Source organism: Plecotus auritus, assembly GCF_963455305.1.
Source record: "Plecotus auritus genome assembly, chromosome: 1".
Lineage (NCBI taxonomy): Eukaryota > Metazoa > Chordata > Mammalia > Chiroptera > Vespertilionidae > Plecotus > Plecotus auritus.
Window position 1 is genome coordinate 68,730,183 of NC_137770.1, and position 25,126 is coordinate 68,755,308.

Consider the following 25,126-nt stretch of genomic DNA (forward strand, 5'->3'; position numbering starts at 1 on the left):
TGTTTTTTCCAACAGATGGCCTATTTGCTAAAATTTGTAAAAAATAACAGTAAATTAATAACAAAAAATAACCTACTAATTTAATTATAAGTAATTCTTGGTTAAAAGCATTTTAAAATTAGCAGGGTGTTAATTTTCACATATGACATCCAAAAGTCTGTTAAATCAAAGTTTGCAAAATCGAGGTTTTACTGTACTGCTTTACTACAAAGCATATTAAAGGATATAAATCAACAGCCAGATGAAGAGATACATAGATCAAGATCCCAAACAAAAGAGCTACTGTCTTTGTGAAACTTGGTCTGGCAAGGTGACACATGGAAGCATTCTGATTGATCAACGTGGAAGTTCTCCAATAAAAAGGGCCAAGGAGTTGTCTTCCTGGGTTTCTATGGAGGTTTCATTACACAGTCGATTGATTAAATCATTGGCCATTGGCTATTGAACTCAATCTTCTAACCACAACCTCCATTCTCATCTTCTAAGAAGAAGGAGACCTGCCCTACGGAAACACCAAGCTCCCATATCATCTGACAGTCACCTCATCTTGGCCTTGCTTGGATTGAACTCTAATAAGCAAATTGTAGGTTCCCCACCCATATTCCAGGAAGCCATAAAGGACCTGGGAATCTCTCCAACTGACTTCACAGGAATCTTTAACCTTTCTGGAGAATTATAAGACTAAAGCACTATCTTTTCTGAGAGTGGGAGGCTGGCAGTAAGATTCTAGGAGCAGCTGTCCAAAATGCACTGGATGGGAATGGGAACCTGTGTTCTGTTCCTAGCCCTACTTCTAAAATAATTGTGTGACCTGTATGCCTAGTGAGAAAATTAATGAATAAATTAATTAAAAAGGAAAAATGACAGTACCAAATGCTAATGAGAATGTGGAGCAATTGGTCCTTTCTTCCATTGCTGATGGCAATGCAGGTGGTATAGTGACTTTGGAAAAACATTTGGCAGTTCTTTATAAGGGTAAACAAACATACACTTACCATACAACCCAGCATTCCTACTTCTAGTTACTTACCCAGTGAAATTAGAATTTATGTTGATTTCTTTTTTTTAAACAACTATATCAAAATATAACTCACATACCATACAATTGACCTTTTAAAGTATACAATTCAATGGCTTTTATTTTTTTACTTTATGTTTTTGTTTTGTTAATCCTCACCTGAGGATATTTTTTCCATTGATTTTAGGGAGAGTAGAAGGGAGGGAGTGGGGAGAGAGAGAGAGAGAGAGAAAGAGAGGGAGAAACATTGATGTGAGAGACACACATAGATTGGTTGCCTCCTGCACACTCCCTGACTGAGGCAGGGGATCAAACCTGCAACCCAGGTACATGCCCTTGACCAAGAATCAAACCCAAGACCTTTCAGTGCCTGGGCCAATACTCTAAACACTGAGAACAGTGGCCAGGGCTTCTATGGCCTTTAATATATGCACAGAGTTGTGCAACCTTCACAACAATCACTTCTAGAGCATTTTTATCACTCCAAAAAGAAAACCCAGATTCATTAGCAATCACTCCTGTCTCCTTCCCCTAGGCAGCCACTAATTTACTTTTTATCTCTGTATATATATTTTCATTTAGCATAATGTTTTTGAGGTTCATTTGTGTTGTGGCATGTATCAATACTTTATTTCTTTTACCACTGAATAATATTCCATTGTATGGATATACTACATTTTGTTTATCCATTCATCAAATGATGGAAATTTGGGTTGTTTCCAACATTTTGGCTATTATGAACAATGTTGCTATGAACATTCATGTACAAATATTTGTGTGGACATGAGTTTTCATTTCTTTTGGGTATAGATCTAGCAGAGGAATTGTTGGGTCATATGGTAATTCTATGTTTAATCTTTTTGGGGAATTGAAAAACTTTTCCAAAGTGGCTGTACTATTTTGCATTCCTACCAACAATGTCAGAGTGTTCCAGTTTCTCCACATTCTTGTCAACATTTATTTTCATTGCATCTATCCTAGGGGCTATGCAATGGTATCTCATTGTGCTACTGATTTGCATTTCCACAAAATGATGTTCTGTGTTTTTTCATGTATTTATTGGCCATTTATGGAAAAATGTCTCTTTGGAAAAATGTCTCTTCAAATCCTTTTCCCATTTAAGCCCTGGCCAGGCAGCTCAGTGATTAGAGCATCATCCTGATACACCAAGGTTGCATTTTGATCCCCTATCAGGGCACATACAAGAACCAACCAATGAATGTATAAACAAGTGGAACAACAAATAAATGTTTCTCTCCTTTCTTCTCTCTCTAAAAAAATAATCAATAAAAAATTTTAAAAATCTTTTTTCCATTAAAATGGATTATTTTAATTATTTTAATTATTGAGTTCAAATAAATAAATAAATAGAACAAGATCACTGTGTGACTTTAAAGAAGTTACCTGTGTTCTCTGGGCCTCAATTTTTTCACCAAGAAAATAAAGAGACAAATAAGTCCCTTCCCAGAAGAAAATTTCACTGTTTTCTTCTGCACTTATTGTCCCGAATGAATGGAAGGCCTATATTAGGCCTAGATTAGAGGCTTTCTCTGCCTCTCATCTGAGGTTCAATTAGCTTGGGGAAGGGAACTAACATGTCAGAGTTTATATGTGTTAGATCTTATACCACAATTATGCAAATTATCTCATTTAATCTTCACAATAACTCTTTGGAGGAGATATATTTGCTTGCCCTCATTTTATAGAAAAAGCTTGCTCTTTCCATCGTGGTGCCTCTAAAGATGTAGAAAGAGATAAGTAAGAAGCAATAAAACATTTTCATTATTTGTTTCCCATTATTAATTGTTCAAATGATATTTGTTGAGCAACTACTGTGAATATCGATCATTAATCCATGGGACCCAAAAAGTGTGCAAGACACATTCCCATAAAGGATCAATGGGAGAAAAAAGGGGACATATATAATACTTTCAACAATAAAGATTTTTTTTTTTTAAAAAAAAGCACACACTCCCAGCCTTCCGGGAGTGGAAAATCAGTCCAGTTCAGGGGAGAAAGTTCAGTCCCTCATCACACTTGAAAGCACAGTGCTGACTCAATGTTCCTCTTTCCTGTTATGCTGGGAGCCCCTAGAAGGTAGGACTTATGCCTTTGCTGATCAATGTCATTAACTCACTGCCTAGCACAGTGCTGGGCAAAGAGCAGATTCTCCCAGAGTATTTGATGAATAAATTAAATCACACAATAAGTGACTGAATAAACACCAAGATGAATGGGAGAGCTGTGAGGGCCCAATGAGTTCAGAAAAGGTCTCTAGAGAAGGGAGATTGTGAGTTACACCTTGAGGGACTAAGGTCAATTGTACACACTCATCTGGGCTGGATTCCACATTTTACCTGGTCAGACTTTAGACCTTCCTAAAGACAGCATTCCTGTCCCCCAGAAAGCCCAGCCCTAAAGTGCCTCAAAAGGAAAGAACATCTCAGAATTCTTACTACCTTTGGATCTGCTGACACCCAGTGTGTCAGTGACTTTGACGGAGGGTTGTCACCTTAGCATATCACATTAGGGAAAACAAGAGTCTTGTATGGTCCAGGTTTAGGAGGGTTGACACTTTAGAAAGGCATAGGCCTTAGGGGGTAAACTGGAGTGACCCCAAGATGGGGAGGGGAGGCAGTTGAGGGTTGAGTTTTATGGGGGACAAGAATGTCATCACTTGAAGTGTTTGAAGGAGAAGGTAGGCATACAAAGTAATGGAGTTCCCCTCCATGTCAGGCCCAGGACTGGGTTCCCTAATATGCTCTGCCATTTAATTCCCTCAGCAACCCTATAAGGCAGCTATAATCATCTGTCCAACAGTAAGAAGATAACTCCACAGTCAAATAGAATATTATTACATTTCCAATGAAATTTTATACTCAGGAAATTTGGCAAAATATCTCAAGAGTCTTAAAATATTTAAGCCTCTTTTTTCACTAATTTCTCTTGTAGGAACCTATCCCAGGAAAATAATTAGAAATGTGAACAAAGACTTACATTTTATAGAAGAAAATGCACCAAAATGTTCACAGTGGTTAACTCTAGATGAGGACATTATGGCTGATCTTATTTTCCTCCTTATAATTGTGTACATTGTTTTAAAAATGCAAAATATTTGTAATAAGAGGGGAAAAACATTAAAAATAAACCATTAGTCGAGGAAGTCTAGTTCCCTTCGGTTTGTGGAGCTGGTGGTCATCATGCCTTTCCTAAGGCGCCCCTGAAATGATTCAATGACCCTTCTGGTTGTGCATCATCTCCAGGTGCTTATGATGTGAAAACTTCAGAAGTATTGAAAGGACCAGTATCCTTTCAAAATCACAAAGATTTAAAAACCAAAAAGAATCTCAACAAAATCTTACTGTTGATAAAGATACTACCTTGCCTGCTTCAGCAAGAAAAGTTAAGACTTTGGGATTAAAGACGGAATCTCAAAAGAATGATACAGACTTGAAGCTGTTGGAAAAAGAGATACGTGTCCTCCTGCAGGAACGTGGTACTCAGGACAAGCATCTCCAGGATCCGGAAGCTGAGCTGGAGAAGATGGAAGCAAGGCTCAGCGCTGCAGTCAGGGAAAAAACGTCTCTGTATGCAAGCAACGCTACGCTGGAAAAGCAGCTTACTGAATTAACCAGGACTAACCAGCTACTCCAATCTAAGTTTTCTGAAGATAGTAACCAGAAGAACCTGAGAATTCTAAGCCCTGAGCTGATGAAGCTTAGAAACAAAAGAGAAACTAAGGGAGAAAACCAAGATGGTGGAATAGGTAAACACCTAAACTGCTGCCTCGCACAACAATTTCAAAACTACAACTAAAAGACAAAATGGACATCATCCAGAACCACAGGAAGGTTGGCTGAGTGGAAATTCTACAACTAGAAGGAAAGAGAAAAGCACACTGGGACTCAAAGGAGCTGCAGAAGGCAGAGGTATGGAGACACACGGAGAGGACTGGCAACTGAGTAAGCAGCAGGCTTTCTCAAGACAGAGGGAGACAAAAGCTTGCAACTATGCTAAACTCCAGTTCCGGGCAAGACTCTGGGGACCCAAACTCATTTGGGGAGAAACTGGACTGTCTGGCAGCGGGTAAAACTCAAGGGTGGCTTTCTCTCACAGGTGCTTGCAGTGATTACCACAGGACACTGAGACCCAGGAGTCTCTTAGGGCAGAGCTGACGGGAAGTCAATGCTGTCTGTTCTGCCCTGAGACTCTGCCCCATCCAAGCTGAGCACAGAGGCTTTTGCAAGTCTTGTCTCATAAGGGTGTCTCTAGCACAGAAGTTCTCCCAGCGTAGACACAGCTGATCCTCACAGACAATTGGCCTGGAGGTCAATTCCTCCCAGTGATACCAACAACAATCAAGGTTTAACTACAACAAGATTGTGCACGCAGTCCACAAAGGGGTGCACCAAGAATGTCCACCTCAGGTAACTGGGGAGGCTGAGCCACTGGGCCATATTGGAAACCTAGCACACAAAGCCACTCTATCAACTCAGGGAAGCAGCCAAAATGTGGAGACAAAGAATCAGGTCACAAATGAAAGAAATGAAGGAAAGCAAACGACTAGATATAGAGTTCAAAACCACGGTTATAAGGTTTTTCAAGAATTTTCTAGAAAAGGCCGATAAATTTAGCAAGACCCTCGAGGATATGAAAAAGGACCAACTAGAAATTAAGCATACACTGACTGAAATAAAAATAATATACAGAGATCCAACAGCAGACAAGAGGATTGCAAGAATCAAGTCAAAGATTTGAAATACGAAGAAGCAAAAAACACCCAACTGGAAAAGCAAAAAGAAAAAAGAATCCAAAAATATGAAGATAGTGTAAGGAGCCTCTGGGACAACTTCAAGCGTACCAACATCAGAATTATGGGGGTGCCAGAAGAAGAGAGAGAACAAGATACTGAAAACCTATTTGAAGAAATAAGGACAGAAAACTTCCCCCACCTGGTGAAAGAAATAGACCTACAAGTCCAGGAAGCACACAGAACCCCAAACAAAAGGAATCCAAAGAGGACCACACCAAGACACATCATAATTATAATGCCAAGAGCAAAAGACAAAGAGAGAATATTAAAAGCAGCAAGAGAAAAACAGTTAATTACCTACAAGGGAGCACCCATACGATTGTTAGCTAATTTCTCAACAAAAACTATTCAGGCCAGACGGGAGTGGCAAGAAATATTCAAAGTGATGAATAGCAAGAAACTACAACTAAGATTACTCTACCCAGCAAAGCTATCATTCAGAATTGAAGGTCAGATAAAGAGCTTCACAGATAAGAAAAAGCTAAAGGAGTTCATCACCACCAAACCAGTATTATATGAAATGCTGAAAGGTATTCTTTAAGAAGAGGAAGAAGAAGAAAAAGGTAAAAAAAAAATATGAACAACAAATACGTATCTATCAACAAGTGAATCTAAAAATCAAGTGAATAAAAAAATCTGATGAACAGAATAAACTGGTGAATATAATAGAACCAGGGGCATAGAAAGGGAGTGGACTGACAATTCTCAGGGGGAGGGGGGTGTGGGGGTGCAGGAAGAGACTGGACAAAAATCTTACACCTATGGATGAGGACAGTGGGAGAGGGGTGGTAAGGGCAATGGGGTGGGATGGGAATCGAGTGAAGGGAGCTATGGGGGGAAAAAGAGGAACAACTCTAATAATCTGAACAATAAAGATTTATTTAAAAAAAAAAAAGAGAGAGAAACTGAGATGAGGAATATGATGGCTAAACAACAAGGCATGGAGATGAAACTGCAGGTCACCCAGAAGAATCTGGAAGAGTCCCAAGGGAAAGTAGCACAGCTTGAGGGGAAACTTGTTTCAATACAGAAAGAAAAGATTGATGAAAAATCTGAAACGGAAAAACTCTTGGAATACATTGAAGAAATAAGTTGTCCCTCAGATCAAGTGGAAAAATACAAGCTAGACATTGCCCAGTTAGAAGAAAATTTGAAAGAGAAGAATTCTGAAGTTTTTAAGCCGTAAGCAGTCTCTTGAAGAAAATATTATGTTGTCTGAACGAGTAAAAGACCTGAATGCTAAATGTCAGCTGCTTGAAAAGAAAAAGAAAACCTCATCAACAGGGACAGAGAACGGGATGAACATCTGAATTCTGAAATGCAAAACTTAAAAGAGAAGTTAATTCTTGAAAAACAAGAACATGAAAAGCCACAACAAAAAGAGTTGCAAATTGATTCACTTCTGCAACAAGAGGAGGAATTATATTCTAGTCTTCCCCAGAAGCTCTGTTCTTTTCAAGAGGACATGAGGAAAGAGAAGAATCTATTTGAGGAAGAATTAAAACAAGTTCTGGATGAGCTAGATAAATTACAGCAAAAGGAGGAAAAATCTGAAAAGTTGGTCAAACAGCTGGAAGAAGAGACAAAAGCTAGAGCTGAAGAACTGAAACTTCTAGAAGAAAAGCTAAAGGGGTTTGTATTAATAGGACTTTATACATATGACTTCAGATTTTACAAAGTATTTTTCCAGTACATTCTCGGGATTCTTATATCCATCATGCAAGTGGGTGAGGTTAAAATTATTTTGCAAGTAAGGAGAAAGTACATGCGTAGGATGTACATATAGATAAGTATGGTAGCCAAAATAAAAGCCAAGCCCTTTCTTTATTTAAAACCAGTGGTTTGAGTTTTATTTCAAAAATGACCAGCCCTAACCAGTTTGGCTCAGTGGATAGAGCGTGGGCCCGTGGACTGAAGGGTCCTGGGTTTGATTCTGGTCAAGAGTATGTACCTTGGTTGCTGGCTCAATCCCCAGTAGGGGGCGTGCAGGAGGCAGCTGATAAATGTTTCTCATCGATGTTTTTAACTCTCTATCCCTCTCCCTTCCTCTCTGTAAAATCAATAAAATATCTTTTTTAAATAACAAAAAAAAATCAACCATTAAAAACATTTTTTATTTTTTAATGTATTTTTTATTGATTTCAGAGAGGAAGGGAGAGGGAGAGAGAGATAGAAACATCAGTGATGAGAGAGAATCATTTATCAGCTGCCTCCACACTGGGGATGGAGCCTGATACCCGGGCACGTGCTTTGACTGGGAATCAAACTGTGACCTCCTAGTTCATAGGTTGATGGTCAACCACTGAGCCATGCCTGCCTGGCTAAAAAATAAAATAAAATAAAATAAAATAAAATAAAATAAAATAAAATAAAATAAAATAAAATAAAATAAAATAAAATAAAATAAAATAAAATAAAATAAAATAAAATAAAATAAATAAAATAAAATAAATTTTAAAACAATCCAAACAAAAGTCTTTTTAAAAAATATATATTTTATTGATTTTTTACAGAGAGGAAGGGAGAGGGAGAGAGGGTTAGAAACATCAATGAGAGAGAAACATCGATCAGCTGCCTCCTGCACACTCCCTACTGGGGATGTGCCCGCAACCAAGGTACATGCCCTTGACCGGAATCTAACCTGGGACCCCTGAGTCCACAGGCCAACGCTCTATCCACTGAGCCAAACTGATTAGGGCCAAATAAAAGTCTTCATGGAAAAACTACAAAAATTTACTAAGCATTTAAAGTGGTTAAGATTGCCCAGCCTTGCATGGCTCAGTGGTAGAGCACTGACCCATGAACCAGGAGGTCACCATTTGATTCCTGGGCACAGCATATTCCCAGACAGGGTACATGCCTGGGTTGCAGGCTTGATCCCCAGTGGGGGGCATGCAGGAGGTAGTCTATCAATGATTCTCTTTTATCATTGATGTTTCTATCTCTTTCTCCTTCTCCCTTCCTCTCTGAAATCAATAAAAATATATTTAAAAAAATAAAGTGGTTAAGATTTATTAAGTGAAAATAAATTGTAGCTGTGTTTTGATGGTGACCCAAAATATATATATACATAAAAGCCAAGTGACAGGAATGATGAAATGAACGGTGACCAGCACACTGCAGCAGCCAACCAGCCCCACCAACCTCCCACAGCCCCTCCCCTGGCCAGCCCAGCCCGGATCGCCCCCCACCCCCAAATCGAGGGCGGGACCAGCTGGCCAACCTTCCGCATCCCCTCCCCACCCTGCCATCCCAGCCCCTATCCGTCCCCATCCGGGTGGGCGGCTGGACCCCACCTGTGCACCAATTTGTGCAGCAGGCCTCTACTTTATTTATAAATTGTTGACAGTGCTTATTCTTGGGGGAATAGAACTAAGAGTGACTTTCATTTTCTATCGTCACATTTCCGTGATTTTTGTTTATAACAAGCATATATTACTTTCATAATCTTAAAAATGAAATATTTTAAAATTATAGTTACTTACAGGGGTGGGCAAAAGTAGGTTTACAGCTGTCAGTATGTGAAACAGAGTTTATTTTTGTATTTTATTTATTATTGTATTATTTATTTGTAGTACAACTGTAAACCTACTTTTGCCCACCCAGTATATGCAAGGGCTGGCAGCCAGCACAAAAACGTTCAAAGCTGATGTGTTACAGTGATTGTTGTTAAATCAAAATTATTATTAAGGCTGATAGCGTCAAAAGAAAATTTCTAAAATTTCAATGTTTCTGTTTTATTTTTGTTTTTTTCTATTAATCCTCACCCGATAATATTTTCTCCATCGATTTTCAGAGAAAATGGAAGGGAGAAAATAGAGAGAGAAACATCAATATGAGTGAGACATCAATTGGTTGCTTGCCCTGACCCAGGCCAAGGATTGAGCCTGCAACTGAGGTACATGCCCTTGATCAGAATTAAACCTGAGACCCTTCAGTCTTCATACTGATGCTCTATCCACTGAGCCAAACCAGCTAGGGATCAATGTTTCTGTTTTAACTCACTAAATGTGGATTGTCTTTTGTGCAGCAATAGAAAACTGTAACATCATCTAACATGTTATTTTATTTTATTTTATTTTATTTTATTTTATTTTATTTTATTTTATTGATTTTAGAGAGAAGGGAGAGAGAGAAATATCGATGTGAGAGAGAAACATTGATGGATTGCCTTCTGTATGTGCTGTTTCACTTTATGTAGCATTACAACCCACAAGTGTCAAGTTTATCATCTCTTTCCTCCAAGTCAGCACCCTCAATTAAATACGACATCCATGTCTATCTTATCTATTTCTATGAATGATTCCTGGAATAGACAAAAGTTAGTTTAAAAAAAAAATCACCAGAAGGGAAAAGGTGCTTAAAAGGAACCCAAAGAAGGAAGAAACAATGGAAGAAATGCTGAAGAGTTACAGATATCCAATTGATTGGGCAGTATTTATTCTGAAAGAAAAGAGGAATGTTTGCCTCCCTAAGGGAGCATATGGGTGATGCTTCAAAACTGTGGCAATATCCTTCTGCATGGAAACACTACTTCTAAGAATCCTACAGAAATATTTTATGCATTTATGTGGAAAGATATGTATACAAGGAAATTAATTGTATTTAAAATAGTAACATATTAGAAGAAACCTAAATGCCGACTAACAGGAGAATAATAAAGGATATATGGTGATATATGGTACATCCATGTGTGGAATAATGTTAGCATTAAAAAGAATGAATATAATCCACATGTACTGACATGGAAACATATATAAACAGGATGTGATGCACTTTTGTAAAATTAAATTCATGTGTGTGTGTGTGTGTGTGAGAGAGAGATTGTGTGTGTGTGTGTGTGTGTGTGTGTGTGTGTGTGTGTGTATGCAAGGATAAACTCCAAATCATTAAAAAGGGAGGCTTCTAGGAAAATTGGAGTTGGGGTATGGTAAGGACATCTGTTTATCAGCTGAGTTAAATCTCATTACACAGGAGAATAAATAATCAGCAATGCCAAGAAGACTCGCATAGAAAGCCTACATACAGCTAAATTAAATAACTGGTTGATCAGCTTAGCAACTAAACAAAGAAAATAACAAGGTACAAGGGCCACACGGTGATGGAGAATATCATGAAGAAAATGCAGCATCACTATGGTTAGGGTATAATTGTCTTTGGTGCTCAACCCCCATGTGTCAGTTATCTGCATTCGGGTTCCATCACTGCCCTGAGTCTCAATTTCCTGCCAAGTGTGATGGTGAAATGAGATAATATTGTAAAGCTCAGAGTGATATGATTCTTCATGACATTTCACTGCCTAACTACTTGCCAACTCTGTAAATTCAGAGATGAGATCAAATAGGACCATACCAATGTGAATGCAGAACTTGAGGATTAGTTAGGGGACTCTGGAAAAGATTTGTTTTTAAGTATATTTTTATTGATTTCAGAGAGGAAGGGAGAGGGGAGAGAGAGATAAAAACATATAAGATGAGAGAGACTCATTGATTGGCTGCCTCCTGAACACCCCCTACTGGGGATTGAGCCCGCACCCTTGGCATGTGCCCTTGACTGGAATTGAACCTGGGACCCTTCAGTCTGCAGGCTATCCACTGAGCCAAACTAGCTAGGGCTGGGAAAAGATTTTTATTTTTTTATTTTATTTTTTTTTAAATATATTTTATTGATTTTTTACAGAGAGGAAGGGAGAGGGATAGAGAGTTAGAAACATTGATGAGAGAGAAACATTGATCAGCTGCCTCCTGCACACTCCCCACTGGGTATGTGCCCGCAACCAAGGTACATGCCCCTGACCGGAATCGAACCTGGGACCCTTGAGTCTGCAGGCCGATGCTCTACCCACTGAGCCAAACCAGTTAGGGCTGGGAAAAGATTTTTAAAAGAAGCTAGAATGAAATATTTTTGAACGTGACTTCTAAAGCCTGGGAAAAGAGGAAAGAGTGAAGGAAAGGACTCACACCCTGAAGGAAAAGGAATTAGCAACTTAAGGTAAGGATCTTAATTGATTTTCCCCTTTGGTAGAAAACTTCTGTGGAGGGCAGGAAGGGACTAGGCCTTAGGGTCTGGAGTCAGAGTAGAAAAATTTTTAAACAGCCATTTGGAAAGGTCACCCCTCACAGGCACTGAGTCCCATCAACAAAGGAAATAGTTTCTACCTGACCACTGCTCCCCTGCATGCCAGAGGCATTACAGAGTTGTCCCTGCGACGAACAACCCATATAGGGAAAGGTCCGGTGTAGAACTTCCTCACCGCACCAGTAAACCATATTAGGAAGAGTCCAAGACAAAGAAGTCCCAAATTCGCGGGCCATTCAAAGGGACCAATCAGGGAATGCCAGACCAACAATTGTAGAGGGAAGGGGTATAAAGGAAGGGACTGCCCCTTTCAACGGCGCTCTCGCCACGGCACTTGCCTGCTGCTGCGTCAGCTATGGCGGGGCCCAGATTCGAATCTGCAATAAACTTTTCCCTGTTTGATCCAATTGGTCTCGGTGGTCTATCTCCGGGGGACGCGCTCCGTTACAACTTCAAGACATGAATGCCAGCATGGCTCAGTAGTTGAGTGTCGACCTATGAACCAGGAGGTCCCGGTTCGATTCCCTGTCAGAGCACATGCCCTGGTTGCAGGCCTGATCCCCAGTGTGGGGTGTGCAGGAGGCAGCTGATCAACAATTCTCATCATTGATGTTTCTATCTTTCTCTCTTCCTCTCTGAAATCAATAAAAATATTTTAAAAAGAAAGAAATGGAAGCTTCAAAAGAATTCATCAAGAGAGGTGGTCAGCTGTAGAAGCAATAATTAAAAACAGTGGGACATGAAGAGAAGTGATCTGGAAGAGGTCACATCTAATGGCATGAGGTCTAATTAAACCAGGCATCAGATACAGTATTGTGAGAACTACTAGGGGGTAAGTATTTGACAGGATGTTTTAGATAGCAATATACTACCAAAGGCTGAGTAAGGCCGGGAGGAAACACTTAAATCCACATTTTGCAAAAGCAAGGTTACAATAGGACTTAATTGTTCATAGAAACTACCAGGAATGAAAAAAAATATTGTTAGAACTTCTTACAGTAAAAAGTCAGTTTAAAAAACTAGAAACTGCTCTAGTGGGTTTGGCTCAGTAGGTAGAGCATCGGCCTGCGGACTGAAGGGTTCCATTCCGGTCAAGGGCACATGCCTGGTTGCAGGCTCGATCCCCAGTAGGGGGCGTGCAGGAGGCGGCTGATCAATGATTCTCTCTCATCATTGATGTTTCTATCTCTCTCTCAATCTCCCTTCCTATGTGAAATCAATAAAAATATATTTTTTAAAAAGAAGTAAAAAACTAGAAACATGAGGTAATGTTCTCTCTGGCCTAATTTAAACGGACTCAGAAAACCCAAAGTCCTCCACAAGGTGAGGGAACAAAAGAAGGAAGTAACCAAGGCAAACCCGAGGGATGAAGAAAGCACAGATAATAAAATCACAGCCATAAATGAGTAACAACTCAATTCCTCTGAAAATGGGAGGGTCATTGACTCAATTCAAGAATAAAACCCAGTGCCATGGAAACCACAAACATAGCTAAGAACAAAGCTGCAAGCACGAAAGAATTAGAGAGGTGCCAAAGACTGCCCTCCTCCATGGGCAGTTACTCAGCTTGTCATCAGATAAAGAAGATGATTAATTAAAAAGACCCAAAGCATGCAAACAGCTGACTTCTCAGAACCAGTGGTTTCACCCCACAGTTTTTCAGGCCTCACAAGTGACCCTTGGGCCCATGATGTAACATACACCTTGACCAGGCTGCCTAGGGGCCTTCTAAGGGCAGGGGGTGGGATTATAAATTGCTTGGAAGTGGCTGGCCCCTCCCTCTCCTTATTCCTGGAAATGAGCTGCAGCCAAAGTCTTTCTGATGAGGCTCCTATGTATCTCCTCCTGTGGTGGGCCCCTGAGAGTCCCCACAGCTCCACCCAGGTCAGTCTTGGTGGAGCCTTGGGGGCATGCTCCGAAGCTCCACCTGAGTCAGCTGTGGCGGGACCCAGGGGTTAGGCTCTGCAGTTCCGCCCAAGTCAGTCAGAGTGGGGAAGTAAGACTCCAGTTTTAACCAGATACTGAACTAGGTGGCAACCCCCTGCCCCCCACCATTTTCCTTTTCAATCCCACTGGCCTCTTCCTTTACCACCGTTTCCAAATGCAGGAGAGCTTTTTCTCTAGTGTGGCCCATGACAAGACACATACAGGATGGCAGAAACTCTGCAGCCAACCATCCCAGCAAGATCTGTCTGGAGCTTAAATCCCTCTGGAGCCCTGTTCTGGGAAAAGGCAGGATGACGCAGGGGTCCTCAAACTGCGGCCTGTGGGCCACATGCGGCCCTCTGAGGACATTTATCCGGCCCACCGGGTGCCGCTGCCTGTCCTGCTTAGCAGCCGACTCCTCCCGGGCCCGCAGTGCGCATAGGAATTTGTTCATAGTTTTTTTTTTAAACTATAGTCCAGCCCTCCAACGGTCTGAGGGACAGTGAACTGGCCCCCTGTTTAAAAAGTTTGAGGACCCCTGTTTAGGGGATCACTGAGCAGGGTAATAGGTGCTACTCATGGTTCTCGTTTCAGGTGTACAGCAAAATGTGAGACTTTTAAAAAATAGATATGTGTTTATTGATTTGAGAGAGAGAGAAACATCGATTGGTTGCTACCCACACCCAGGCATGTTCCCTGACCAGGAATCAAACGGGTGACTTTTTGGTGCGTGGAACAATGCTCAACCAACTAAGCCACACCGGCCAGGGCAAGATGTGGGACTTTTGTATGTGACACCAGGGAAGCCAAGTCTGGGGTAGACTCCTAAGAGCTCTGGTGAAGCCTGTCCGTTCCTGTGCTGAAATCCCAGCTGCTTCCCTGAACCTGTCTCCAGTCTCCAAAGGCCCCGGCTGAGTCACTTTCTTCACTGTGCCCCGAATACACTACTAGTTCCTTTTCTTCTTAGCCTTTTCCTCATTCCTCTCCCTCAGGTAATCTGTTGTCTTTCATTCTGCTTACTGATAACAGCTTTCCAGAGAGTTCTTTGGAATCATCAGTCCTTGATGCTGGCAGTCTCATTCCGTCTAACAGGATGGGTGACAAAGGAGATGATTGACATTAGCATTCCTGAAAGCACACAGCAAAAACATGCAAACACACTCTAAACTATATTGTTAGGCCACGTAAGCACAGCATTAATATATACGTGACAAGAGATTTAAAAAGTAATCTGGCAATTATATTTGAATCACTCACTTAGAAGACCAAGTTCCTAAAGAGTCCTACAAGTTGCTAATCTCTTGAGGTCCAGAGAATACCAAATTTGTATCTACATAACTACTCCAGTTTATTCTATGCCACATGGATTTGCATCTACTTGAGAGGCCAGAGCTGAAAAAGGAACATTCTATACACACCACCTTCACTTCCTCTTAGTTACTTATTGAAGTTTGGTGAATGGTACACAGAGTCCCCTGGCGTTGAGTCTTGGCAGAGTGGGCAGAGTCTTCCAGTACAGACTCATTGATGGAGTTCACAGCTCCACAGTACCCCAGCCACAGTTCCTGTGAACCCCATGCCACCCCTACTGCCAGGACATATCTTCATGTCCTGGCAGTAGTCCTGGAGCTGGAAGGGACCACTGAGTTCACTAATAAGAAACTGAGGCCTGAAGAAGTGGTGACCTGTCCAAGATGGTGAGGCCCAAGCCTCCAGCTCTCCTAAGGTTGGCCTGAAGCCAGAGAGCCCGTGGCTTCACGGCACCCCTGAAAGGTGCCCGGACTCCAGAGTCCTCCCACATTGTACATGTCATGGGGCACCCCCAATCTCAGATTTTCTGTCTCAGTATCAATATTTTGTTTTCTTGTCTAACCAGGTCACTTTTAAGATGTATATACCCTTCAAACCCAACTATTTTCATTAAAAATATAACATAACTTCAGGAAATACATCAGGAGTACAAAAATACATGTACAAGCATAGTCATCACAACTTTATCTAAGACCAAGGCCTATACATGATCCAAATAACCAAAATATTGTGATTTGCGTTGTAAATGATAGCACATCCACACAATGGGATATAGTGGTTATAAATGATGTGGTATAGCCCTGGCCAGTGGTTACAGTAGCAGCCCAAGCACCAAAGGGTCGAAGGTTCCATTTCCAGTCAAGAGCACTGCCTGGGTTGCGGGTTCACTCCCCATCCCCTGGTCTCCCCTGGTCCGGGATCGTGCAGGAGGCAATCAGTTGATGTGTCTCTCACATCAATGTTTCTCTCTCTCTCTTTGTCCCTCTCTCATTTCCACTCTGAAAAGCAATGGGGGAAATATCCTCTGGTGAGGATTAAAAAAACGAACAAACAAAAAGTCACTTTTTATCTAGATAATTAGGGAAAATTGAACTAGGTTTGATGTGGTATGAGATGATATGAAGGAATTATTAATTTTATTAATGGGAAGTATGATTATTTAAATGAAAGTCCTTATCTGTTATGAGTGAAAATGGAAAATGAGTAGGTAAAGTAATTCCTATTTCTGATTTTAATTATAATTATACATTTTATCTGTATAGAGAAGCATGGTGAAAAGCTAGAAGGAAGTACTCCAATTTATTAGCATCCTTGGAGAACAGGTTATGGCTGATTTTTATCTTCTTTTTACTTATCTGTCTTTATTTTCTGAACAATGCACAAACTTGCGTAATAAGGGAAAGTACAGTCACCAGTATCTCCTGGTGACCAGAGCACTGCGAACAGCTGACCTGAGGAGCCGATGGAGGTTCCTGCCGGGAAGAGGAGCTGAAGCAGGCTTATGGGGAAGCTGGTGGCTGGTGGTTTCGTGCACACAGAGCCTGTGAGTTCACTGCGGGATGCACAGGGCTTCAGCACCACCCGCCTGAAGCCTGGAGCTGTTCCTAGGGAGCTGCACTGCTCCAGGCCTGGGGAGGCCGGCGGGCGGGGGGGGGGGGGGTTTGGCCTGGACCAGAACAGCCCACCTTCTTCCACAGCTCCCTTCTCTCTATGGCTGACCAGCTGCCCACCCCCACCCAGCCTGCTGTGCCTCTGCCTCCTGTCCTATGTGGAGCACAGGGAGGCCAGTCAGTGACCACCAGCAGGGAAGTTAATGATAAGGCCAGACCTCCCTGGCTCAGCTCTGGGCTGTACAGAACCCCTCGGGAACACACGTGGAGGCTGAGGCAAAGGAGCCCAACAAGGTGATACTCAGGACACAGGTGCTTCCATAGGCTGCCCTTCCCATCCCAAGCCACCCCTTCACATACACATGGGATTGGAACGGAAATCCAAGAAGGCCCCTCATACCTCAATCCAAAGAGGTTCAGTCCGTGGAGCTTGAGGGTGATGGGAACCCTGTAAAACTTCAGTGCTGGAAGACCTTAAGATCATCCAACCCAGTGATTTTCGACCTTTTTCATCTCACGGCACACGTAAACTAATTACTAAAATTCTGTAGTACACCAAAAACATATTTTTTGCCAAGCTGACTGTTGGCAAAAAATTCATTCATGGTTATTGTTGTGTTGGCTGTTATCATTTTTTTAATTTGGCAATCTAAGGGAAAAGAGGTCAGTGCCCCTGACTAAATAGTCAGGTATTGCATGTTTTAAAAATTCTTGCAGCACATTGATTGAAAATTGCTAATCTGGCCCAACACTGCCATTAAGAAGGGAGAATATCAAGGCTCAGATTGAAGTGACTTGGCAAATCACACAGTGAGTTGGTGGTGGGCCCAGGTCAGATAGACCTAGGAATCCTGGCATTGAATCCTTTTTATAAAAAATTATTTTATTTTTAAAAATATTTTTTATTGATGTCAGAGAGGAAGGGATAGGGAGAAATAGATAGAAACATCAGTGATAAGAGAGAATCATTGATTGGCTGCCTCCTGCACTCCCCCCCCCCCCCCCCCCCCACACACACACACTGGGGATCAAGTCTGCAATCTGGGTATGTGCCCTGAGCAGGAATCGAACTGTGACCTCCTGATCATAGGTAGACGCTCAACCACTGAGCCACGCTGACTGGGGGGGGCATTGAATCCTTTACATCTGCCTCTCACAGGCCTCATGGGTCCAAGACCAGAGGACAGAGGCTTCTTTCCACCCAGCAACTACAAGAAGCTCCCACAGAGGGTAAGATTCAGTGAGCAATCTCTTGGCAAGAACATCATCCACATATCCCATGCCACTGTCAGCTGCCCAAGGAAGTACCTCAATGTCTGACTCAGTCAGGGCTTTAAGGGGAGAGGGAAGGGGGGATGAGTGGAGGCTGTGGGAGCATCACTGTGCAGTTCCAATATGGCAGTGGCTGCGCCAGAAAACATCTGCTGCTGTTTTGAAGGCACTTCCCTCAGGTAATGAACTCCGAGCCAAACTTCCTTCTGCATCCTGTCCTTCCTGAGCCCTGGAGGACCTGGGTGTGTGGAAGGGGACAGGGACAATGGAGACCTGCCTGCCACCAAGGGATGTGGGCCCTGCCATTTAGCTTCTGTACTCCAAGCCTAGGCTGAGATAATGTGCACAGTTCTGGAAAAAGGCGAATATCCGATCCTATCTGCTTCCCCACTCCTAACTCGGGGCCAACTAACTTCCCGTTGGCCCCCTTTGTTCTTCCAAAGGGAGCAAAATAGGAGCCAGGAAGGAAGAAGGACTGTGGTGCACAATCAGACTGGCAAGGCCTGAGAACCGGGGATTGGAAGGCCAGAGGGACTTCACGTCAGCATCTGCTGTAGCAAAGGTGGACAGCAAGGAGTTTCCAGAGCCGAGTCCGCTTTTTCCTTTGACATCCATGGTGCGACCTTCCCCTTAAACCCTCTATTCTGTCTCCGGGGCCCCTTCTTCCCAGCTCTCCACCCTTACACCCTACCCAGTGCTGGGAGTATCGGCTGGGTGGGGTTCTCAGTGTTGACTGAAAGTGAACCAGGTGTCAGGCACCTGTGACAGAGCACACAGAGGCTGGCTGGGCCACCCAAGCTTGGGGAGTTCATGGGAAATTTATGTTTTGGTTCCGGGACTGATTTAGAGTCCAACAATATTTATTGAACACTTAGGGGTGGTGTGAGGAATGAGTTCTCCGTGATCATGGTATTTCCCCCGGCAGGTAAGTATTGGGATGAGTTCTCGGGCTTCCTGCAGCCCCTTTGAAGCAGAGGATGTGGTCAAGGGAGCCCGGCAACATTGACTCGGGCCCTCTCACCACCCCAAGGACTGACTTGGTGGCCCATCCACACCATCTCTTGCCACCCTCTCTGCCCCAGCTTGGGAAGCTGTGAAATCATAGCAGCTTAGAGCCCCTCGGGGGATTTGGAAATGGAAAGTATTCCTTGGACTGCTGTTTCATTTTCCAGAGTTGCCCGTGTGGCAGGTATCACGAAGCACATTTAACAGACCAGGAAACCGAGGCTCCAAGACATTGACGTAGAAGACCCAGCCCAATTATCATTGTGTAATAAGTGACACATCTTTATCCTGGTATTCCTAGTTTTCCAGGAGTCCCCTCTGAAGCTCCTAAGTCCCTTTCAGGTTGAGTGGCCCCTGGCTCCACCAAATCAGAGGAAAAGTGGCTACTTGTGGGCTTAACACAGTGAGTCCACCTCCTTCAGGAGCATTTCTATTGGAAGCCTCTGGGCACCACTAAGCTGGAAGGAGAGTTGTGTGTGCTTTTTTTTTGTTTTGTTTTAAATATATTTTTATTGATTTTGGAAAAGAAGGGATAGATAGAAACATCAATGATGAGAGAAAATGATTGATTGGCTGCCTCCTGCACACCCCACACTGAGGATGGAGCCCACAACCCAGGCATGCGCCCTGACCGGGAATCAAACCGTGAACTCCTGTTTCATAGGACAGTGCTCAACCACTGAGCCATGCCGGCTGGGCTGGAAGGAGAGTTTTGATAGAAGGCGGCGGGCAAATCTGGCCCTAGAGTTAAACAGGACTCAAAGCAGGCATAGTGGGAGATGTGACTACTGAGTGTGTGCTTATATTGTGTGTAGACGGAAGTCTCAAGATCCTACCCTCCTCCAGAGGTGACATAAGTAGTGTGTGCCCGGTGAGTGTGGCTCAGTGGTTGAGCATTGACCCCTGCACCAAGAGGTCAGGGCACATGCCCAGGTTATGGGCTCAGTACCCAGTAGGGGCCATGCGGGAGGCAGCCCATCATTATTTCTCCCTCGTTGATGTTTCTATCTCTCCCTCTCCCTTTGTCTCTATCTAAAATCAATAAAAACATACATATTTTTAAAAAGCTCTAAAAAAAAAAAAGGTAGTATGTGACCTGAGCAAATTATCTGATTTCTCCATTTCCTTAGCTGTAAAATAATCACATGTATTTGGCTTACTGTAAGATATCATTAATGTTAATTTCTAACAGTCAATGAAATTATATTCGATGCACAAAATGTGTGGCTTTCAAAAATCTTGGACCTTTCCCTTTGTGAAATGATAAACCCAAGCCCATTCCTCCTTAAACAGAGGCAGAAATTAAGACAGTAGCCTGGCACTACAAGCAGAATTTATTACCCAAAGCAGTTTGAGGAATTCCAGGTCACAGCTTTACCGGGTCACAAGAAAATCAGAACCTCTTCGAAGTCACCCTCCACCCCCACCTGGAGTGAGGGATTAATGGCTATAGCCCAAGTTAAGTCACAGCTACTATATCCTCATTCCTGACTAATAATCTTAAAGTCACAAATGGGCATAATGTAATTGACTCTTACACAGTAAACTTAAAATAAGGTCACAATTTTAGAGAGATTATTCAGACAGAAAGACATCAAAAATCTTAACTGGCTATGAGAAGAAGACAGTTTTCTGTTTATAGTTACCAGAATTACATGGAATTGTATAATAATCCTTTGTGAGTTTGAGCCTAGAAGGGGTGCTATTCCTGTGGTGCATCAACCAAACCCTTCTGGGCTAATCAAAGGCATGATTTAAGGTCTCCCATGAGAACCCCCTGTGATTCTCCTTAGGTAGGCATCTCCTGGTTGCCTGTGACAACGAAGCCGGCAATGGCTGGGGGTGGGGCGTTAGGAAGGTGGCTATTCACCTTGCAAACACAATTCTCAGGGGTTGAAAAAAAGGCAGACTTCAGTGTTGAGAAGTTCCCTATTTCTACATTTGAGGAATAGAATGGTTTGACCTCATGTGAGATTTTGGTTTTATTTGTTTGATTGGTTTTATAATTACCCTAGACCCAGAAGGTTAGTCCCTTATTCTCCCTTTGTCATCAAACCAAATAGCACCTATGTCTAGAAACTGTGCTCTCAACTAAAACTGCTGACAGCCCTTCATCCCAGGTTCTGAGCTGCAGATTTTCCTGAAAATCGGCTTCTGGACCAGTTATGTCTCGATCAAGTTGTCTCTTCATAACTCAGCCCTCCCATCCCCCACCTGACCAGTCATGATGGAAGCAGGAACTCAAGGGACAGATTTCTTCCTTCACTTGACTCAGCAGAAACAGGTCATTCTGACTACAAGGTCCTCCAAACTATCCCTGCTTGTGTTTTTAAGGCATACCAACCACTCTGTGTAAGGCTCTCTGCTTGTAATGAATTATTTTAATCACCCTTACTACTTAAAAGAAACTTCTGCCTTAAAGCCCACCCTTACCTAGCCATTTAGCCCTGAGATGCTAAGAGGGTGGGAATGAGGGCAGAGCCCAATTAACATCAGGGATTCTGGTCATTGGGGTCGCATTTGATCATGACTTTCAATCCCAAACCCTTTTTGGATGTTTCAAAGGCCTCCAGCGCTTTCTCCAGAGGAAACCTATGGGTCACTAAAGACTTTACATTCACAGACTTGGATGCAAGCATTGCAATCGCCATCGGCCATCTGTAAAAAAATCACAAGCATTACATTCAACCTTCAGGAGGAAAGAGCCAGGCCCCCAAATGTACCAAGCACATCAGTTTGGCCATATTCACTGACTGCACTATGGTTCTGCCAGGTCAATTCTACAGACCAAAAATGGAGGGAATCTTAGAACTTATAATTTGGGAGTTCAGAGGCTGTTCCCAAATGCCCACTGGCCCCTCTGCAATGTCTGCTGTGAAGCCTAGAATTCTTTTGGCATGAAGGCATGAGGCATATGGAGGCCACTGTGAAAAGGCAGATAAGCCCTAGGGAGGCAGGCCAGGATAATCCAATCACACCCCTAAGCAGCTCAGCTTGAGAGAGTTTACTGGAAAACTGGCACTCTGGTGAGGGAATGGTTAGACTTTAAAGGTGTGAGTAAGGGACACTGTGGGGAACATGGTCCTAGACAGAGCTCCCCAAGGGAGAGAGTGGAGCCACAGAATGTGGGCTGAGGCACAATAAGATCCTCTCACTTCCCAGAGTGGGCCCTGGGGCTCTGGAGTAGGAGGCAAGGGACTTGAGGGGTTCTTGCTGTTGTCCTTTCTCTCCTTCTTCCCTTTGAAGAGGGAAAATGGTCATCAGGCCACTTAAATAAATGGAAAAGAGAGGGCCTGACAGACACCCAAGAAGAGCATGTTTCAAAATCCCCCTCCTTTCCTCCCTCCCTCTGCCATCTCTGCCCTCCTGTTCTTTTACCAGGAGTGAATCCTCTCTTTGGACCTCTATCATGTTGCATGGCTATCCATGTGACCACAGAGAGCTCGTCATAAATAAATAGGCAGAGACTCTTAGTCCCAGAGGCCTGCCCTGGTCTTGTTGGCCACTCGCCACCCCACTCACCCACAACATACTCACGTGTTGCAGTATCGAAACACGCCCTTGATATCCACTTCTCGGATGGCTGCATGCACTAGGGGCACATTAACCATCTCAGAACCCAGTCCCACAAGCATCAGGGTCCCACCAGAACAAGTGGCCTGAAGAGGAAGTAAGAACAAGAAAACCTGAAAGATAAGAAAATACAGACTTCCTGCTCATAGCAGTGTTACAAATATCTTCTGATTGCATCAGAGGCGAGTATCCAGAAATTCCAGGAATGATTCTCGTTATACCGCTGAACTCTTCAACACGGCAACCAAACTTAACAGAGCAGCCGAGTAATCTTCCTTGAAGATTCTGAAATAATACACTCCACCACGGGAGGACAAGCAAAATGGGAGCATCTTTCGCTGTCCACAACATCCTGTGAAATACCCAAGGTCCTCCAGACCCCAGTGAGAATCTCCCCTACAAACAACATTGATCTTCAGCAACCCTGGCACGTCTTTCAATGCTTTACTAACTTATACCAGATGTTGGCTCCAGCTACTCCCTCATCTCAGCACCTGCCCCTCCTCCAGTCCCCACCCACAAGACAGGACTTTTGTCAAACCTCTAAGGAACCACCCTCTTGTGGGGAAAACTATTAAGCACTATACAAATGAGGAGGACTACTGGAAGTTTGTGGTTTAAAAACTGCCTCATACATGCAAGCTGGCATTTAGAAATATCTCTGTTCCAGAAATATTCATCCCGATGGTATTGGTCATAATGGATTTTGTCTTCCTTGAACATCTATCTGCCTTATCAGTTCCCTCCTGGAGTAGGCCAGAGAGTGCCGTTTCTCTTGACAATTTCCACATAACTCCTGTGTTGTACCTGCTCCAGAGAAGCAGGAAAATGTTGCTGTATCCACTGGAACAGTGGGAGCGAGAGGTCAAAGTTGTGAGCGAGCCACAGAAAACTGAGAAATGTTCTAAGAAAACTGCTTCCCCCACTGTATTTCCTCTCCACCTGGTGAGGAGGGAGAACACCTTCACACTGGCGATCCCAAACAGTTTGCTGACCACAGACGAATGCTTGGGCTATCTGACGCATAGGCCACAGAGGAGGTGGGTGTGACCGCTGCAGGAAGAGATGACATCAATTCTACCCTAAGCATTTGCCACTTCTCCTCATGAACATTACCTAGTCATGATAGGCAGGAAAAGAACTCTCAGGTATGCCCATACAAGGTGCCTCCGCCTAACCTGCCTGCTGATGGGGCAGCCTGTAGCATTCTACAGCACCCGTCATGCATGATGGCTCCACCTCCACTCAGGAGAGGCAGAGGCCTCAGGCCTGGTGAGGCTCTTGGGTCACATTTACCTCCACACTCACTTCAGGTAGGCTGGTAACTGGGCCCCCACTGTTAACAGCTGGAGATGCCAGCTGTTTCCATATGCTCTTCAGGCAGGAGAAAAGCAGAAGAAAAGCCTCGAAGTGAGAAGCCATGCCTTTTACTGCCTCTCTGTGCATTGGGGGGTGGAGGGGAGGGGGTACGGTGTGCCTGATCTGCCAACAAGTTGAAGACAACAGACGTACTTCACTCATTATCAGAGACCTCAAAGTGCCCAAGACATGTCATGAACTGACTGATCATACCCATCACCAATGAGTTTTGGTTTCTTTTGGTCCCGGGGTGAGGGTACCATCTGTTCCTTCCTCCTGTCACCATTTAATCTGCCCCTGATGCCATGGGCATCTTGGTAGGAGGAGGGCTTGGCAGCTCTGCCAGGTACTGGGCTGGAGGGCCATGCCACACTCAACTGAGGGGTCAGCTTTCCCTGGGATGTCTTGCGTGGTTCAAAGTGCCCTTGTGTGTGACCCAGCTATGACTCAGAAGGAAGAAGGAAGCCCAACTGCTGTGGGGAAGCAGTCTGGAAGGCAGGGCAGGAGTCCCAGTGGTGGCAGGTGCAGCCAGCGCTTTCCCCAGCCCCACCCCTCCTACCTTGGCATGATTGCCCACTGGCTTATCTTTTCTTTCCCTTCCTCTCCTAAGCAGTGGACAGAGTAAGGAAAGCACAGGCATTGGGGAAGTGTGCTCAAGGCAAGCCAGTGGACCTCTCATTGCAAAATGATGACTCATTTCACGGCTACGGTGCAGATTGGGGATATCACGTTTATAAAACACCCAGCAGAAGACCTGGCACACGGTGAGGCTTGGAACCTGGAACGTATTCTTTCTCTCCTCTTTTCCTCATACTTTGACTGTCAATGCCACTTCCCCTCTCCACCTCCCTGCCAACTTCTCATAAATTACAGTGAGCCCATGAGGAACTTATCAAGTATTGACAGCTTATTTCCCCCCCCCTCCCTAATTCTGGGAGAGGACACAGTAGCCAACTGTGACCCTGAAAACTTACCTTTGTGACTAACTGAACTACTGGCTGTCACTTTCTATAAATGACTTAAAGACCATAGTTTTCTCAATAAAACAGGATAAGGGTTTCCCACGCTTAAGACATGCTTCCCCATTCCTCCTATTGATCCTTTATCAAGAGCACAACTTTTATGATCACAGATATAGTGGGGACAGAAAACCCATCCTAA

The 25,126-nt window shown here is 43.4% G+C and overlaps 1 protein-coding gene and 1 pseudogene across 2 annotated transcripts in view; one reads left to right on the forward strand and one right to left on the reverse strand.

Moving 5' to 3' along the window:
• Positions 1 to 3,685: 3,685 nt before the first annotated feature.
• Positions 3,686 to 18,076, forward strand: LOC308235036 (hyaluronan mediated motility receptor-like; annotated as a pseudogene). Its single transcript has 4 exons — positions 3,686 to 3,716; positions 4,207 to 4,775; positions 6,728 to 7,558; positions 17,916 to 18,076. The product of its transcript is annotated as a hyaluronan mediated motility receptor-like (transcript).
• Positions 18,077 to 20,347: 2,271 nt separating this feature from the next.
• Positions 20,348 to 25,126, reverse strand: part of SORD (sorbitol dehydrogenase) — a 32,027-nt gene continuing 27,248 nt past the window's right edge. The window contains exons 8-9 of the mRNA XM_080672658.1: positions 22,571 to 22,692; positions 20,348 to 21,691 (exon numbers count right to left, since the gene is read on the reverse strand). Coding sequence (XP_080528784.1) covers positions 21,526 to 21,691; positions 22,571 to 22,692 — 288 coding nt within the window. The 3' untranslated portion in view covers positions 20,348 to 21,525. The remainder of the gene's footprint in view (positions 21,692 to 22,570; positions 22,693 to 25,126) is intronic.